The sequence below is a fragment of the Cariama cristata genome, unplaced genomic scaffold (genome assembly GCF_000690535.1).
Source record: "Cariama cristata isolate BGI_N322 unplaced genomic scaffold, ASM69053v1 scaffold36257, whole genome shotgun sequence".
In the NCBI taxonomy this organism is placed as follows: Eukaryota; Metazoa; Chordata; class Aves; order Cariamiformes; family Cariamidae; genus Cariama; species Cariama cristata.
Genome location: NW_009628936.1, coordinates 10486 through 14293, shown reverse-complemented (window position 1 = coordinate 14293; position 3808 = coordinate 10486). Strand labels below are relative to the sequence as shown.

The following is a 3808-nucleotide window of genomic DNA, read 5'->3' as shown; positions in this document are numbered from 1 at the left end:
TAAACGCTATTTCCCTCAAGCCAACACAAAACTGCAGAAAATTGATCTTAGAAACACAGAAAGAGTCCCCAGTCACTGGAAGCAGCCTTCAGACCCCTCAGTGTAGTTATCAGCCTAAGCACTTCAAGGTAGCACCAGCCTGTCCAGTAACAGGCTTCAGAGCACAAACAACTGAACACAAGAATTTCAACTGGCCGCAAAAGGCGCGCACAGAGTCCAAACAACAGAGCTCGATCTGACCTGAGGGATGTTTAATCAGGCTCCTCGCATGACTCTCGGCTGCGCAGGGCAATAAGAACAAATGGACATTTTCAAAAGTACATTGGGTTGCTCAATGCAGGGCCACTTACTTCTTCCTTCAGCCCCTGCCACATGGACTGGCCTGCTGTCAGGAGGCTCCGAGGAGCAATGATCTCCACGGCCTCAAGGGATGCTCTCAAAGTGGTGCCTGGCCCATACAGCCAAAGAGCACAAGCCAGCCCCAGCTACACAAGGAAGCCTCCCCGCTTTCCTCCAGTGAGGAGACAGGGCAGGAAGTCCAAAGATCTTAAACATAGATCTCATCAGCGTTAGTCCAATGACCAGCCTAAAGTTGTGCCATCAGCTCTTTTCACTTACAGAAATGCACAGAACTCCTCTGAAGCAGGGACAACCCCTCCCACACCCACAGAGGGGAAGAGACATTCAGTTTGGTAACTTTGGAGAGACTCTAGAATTCCTCTGGGGGAAGATTCAGAACCCAGTGATATTACATGCACAAACGCAGCTGATACTTCATGCTACAGCATAGCCACACTTATCTACACCGCTGGACTTGCACCTACCTCAAGTGCCCCAAGCTGTAGTATCGCGACTCTCCATCCGTTGACCGAACTACCTTGACAGTGAACATGGGCTGCAGCTGCCGCAGTTCCAGCAGCACAATGGCCAGGTAGTGAATGAAGAGTAGGGCATCCACCAGAGACACGGCATACTGCACTATTCCTTGGTAGTTGGTGTCCTTCGAGTCCAAGATGCGAACGCCGTAAAAGAGCCAGTAGGAAAACACAAACAGGAATATGAGGACCAACAGAAGGGCTCGAAACACAAACACCCTTGGTATATCTGCCTTGGGCTGGCGGAAAAACAGAGCCCAGGTCCCAATCAGAAGAATGAGGAGTTTAAATGCCACAGAGATGAACAGTCCCTCACAGACAGTACCACACGGCTCCAGATGATCCCGCCACAAGATCTGGGGTAACAGAATGAAGGCGATGGGGGTAAGGAAGACAAGAAGTCCGAGAACAGCTGCCACTGTTAAGCCCAGGTAACGTTTGCAGTCCAACCCAACGCTGTCCTCCAGATCCTTACTGATCCGGGCAATGTCCTCCTGGGAAATACTGTGCTCAGAGGTGCCTGTGATTGCTGTTGTGGTCTCACCCCAGTTGTCATCCTGAGGGAGGAAGGAATAAACAAAAATAATATTGAAACACTTAGGTTATTCCTTCCAGGTTTCCTATTCTTGCCTGAAAAAAGATTGCTACAGACTTAAGTCCCAGAAAAAAAATAATATAGCAAAATGAATACCTTCACTATATTGAATAATCAATCCTGAAAATTAGCAAAGGTTTGGATACAAGAGCAACTTGTACAAACCAGTGACTATAAACATTAGGTGTTAAAAACCTGTAACTGCAGAGCAGGTAGCTCAGCTTGCTATGCCACTCACTGTACCCCAGAGGTTCCTCTTCCAGCACACTTAACAAGTAATATCACATAACTCTTGGAAACTGCAGTAATCATCAGTTCCCATGTGCAGGGCAAGGACTAGCACTCTTCCAGGCCACAAATGCTGTGGTGCATTTGCACCACAGAAGCACCTGAAAGGGAAATTTTCATTTCAGTGTTTCAAGTCAGTTGGTCTAGTTACACAATCAAAAACATGTTCACACATTATTTTTCCATCCTTAACAGAAGCAATCACACTTTCAGCAAGTTCCTCCACCTCATTTTCTTTTATTCTCCTCTACAGTAGCACTGCCCTTAATAGCTGAACATTCTAATAAAAGTTTAGTTAAACCAACAAATCACAGGTGGTCACAGAGGGTATTTTCAGGTATGGGGCTTATAAGTTTAGAGGATCCTAGACTACCAAGTAGCTCTAGTATTAGAGTTCAGGACATTGTCAGAAGCCACTCAGCCACAAAGATGCTTACCTGAAATACAGTTGCCATATAGTCATGTTTCAGATTACATTATGTTTTCTGAAAGTCTCATTTCTTCCCTAGCTAATATCAGAGGACTTCTGCAAGCTAGTTCTCCCATCCCATGATGCCTCCAATTGCTCCTTCCTGGTGCTGGCACGGCCAAGAGTTACACTGACATGCATGGATTTGACTTACAGCTGCTGCTGGAGTGACTCATGCACATGAAGACTCCTGATGCTTCCCACAAATACAGACCAAACAGTGGCAATTTATGTGCTTTGTTGCTTGGCACCTGACACCTTTGTAGCTGCAATGCTCATTCAGAAGCGCATGTTTTGCTCTTCCTCCTACCCCCCTGAGTGTATTTTCCTGCAGCCTGTGTCTTTAATAGGATTTACACCTTCCCCCAGACTTCTGCAGCTACATGTGCTGATCAAAGCATTTGGTTTTAAAGAAACTGGCATCATTTGAAACCTTTATTCACTTCTTTTAAAAAGTTAGAGGAAAGAATCTTCAAGAATTTTGGGGAAAGGAGTATACAAAGGCAGCACAACTGCTTTGAACAACTCCAGTGATTTAACTTCTAATGCACTCTAAGACATGAATACCTCCCATGCCTAGAGCAGTAGGGTTTTGAGACAGACCAACCACAAACAGTCAGCATCTTGAATTAATATGATGGTTTTTTGAGTCACTTCTCAGCAAAAGAGGCCCCAGAAGAGATATCTGCATGGTAGTATGTCCTGGACAGCAGCATAATCCTATCACATTTCCCTCTTTGCCAGTGTTTCCAGTAAAGCAATCTAAGCATTTCAACTACTTCATGCTTACGCATAGTTTACTCCAGTTGATGAACTGAGAAATTGTGCAGAAGAGAGAAGGGACAGAAACATCACAGCAGCTTAAGGCTACAGCCCAGAAGACAACAGGCAACCCTCTAGACTCAGTCTACCCCTTGTAACAGCTCTTCCCACTTCAAGTTGCACAAGTAAAAAAATGTGCAGTTAAATGGAAATATGAGTCTAAATCTCTAGTGGTACAAAGTTTTTGGACCCAACCCAGGGTACCCTGCTCCCTAGGAGAAAAGTCTTGCTCGTGCATCAGCTTATTTTGCTTTGGCTTTAATTTACATTGAGGAGGTCTGCATGAAAACAAGGGCTTAAGAATTCACCAGCACCTTTAGATCTATTTGAAGCTGGGACTCATGAAAACAAGCATCTGATTACAAAATACCAGTTAGCAGAACCTTAAGTGAGCCCACCTGTAGCTACATGAATACTATTAGTCGTACTACCATACACAGTTTGGGTGGCAACTGGGCACCAATTTTTTTTTTCCTGAGCGGGCAGAGGTGAAGCCCCACAGCCAAGGATTAACACAGCCCAAATCCAGCCCAGTTGGCACTGAAACATCCTGCATTCTATGTCTTGCAGTGTCAGCCATTCTTCAAAAATGAATTATGCACTTTCACATCAACTGCTAGAGCAGAGAGTGCACTGGATCCATCCTAGGTGCAGTCTAAACCCAGTATTATTCCATTCTTTATTTAACCCAGTGTTAATATACTGGCTTTCACTGACTTCACTCTCCTTCCCAGCTATTTCTCATTAGTTTTACATTTC

The 3808-nt window shown here is 45.0% G+C and overlaps 1 protein-coding gene across 1 annotated transcript in view; it reads right to left on the bottom strand.

The window, feature by feature from the left end:
• Nucleotides 1-824: 824 nt before the first annotated feature.
• Nucleotides 825-3808, bottom strand: part of LOC104165381 (vang-like protein 1) — a gene marked incomplete at its 3' end in the record, with an annotated part of 5617 nt that continues 2633 nt past the window's right edge. The window contains exon 3 of the mRNA XM_009704990.1: nt 825-1432. Coding sequence (XP_009703292.1) covers nt 825-1432 — 608 coding nt within the window. The remainder of the gene's footprint in view (nt 1433-3808) is intronic.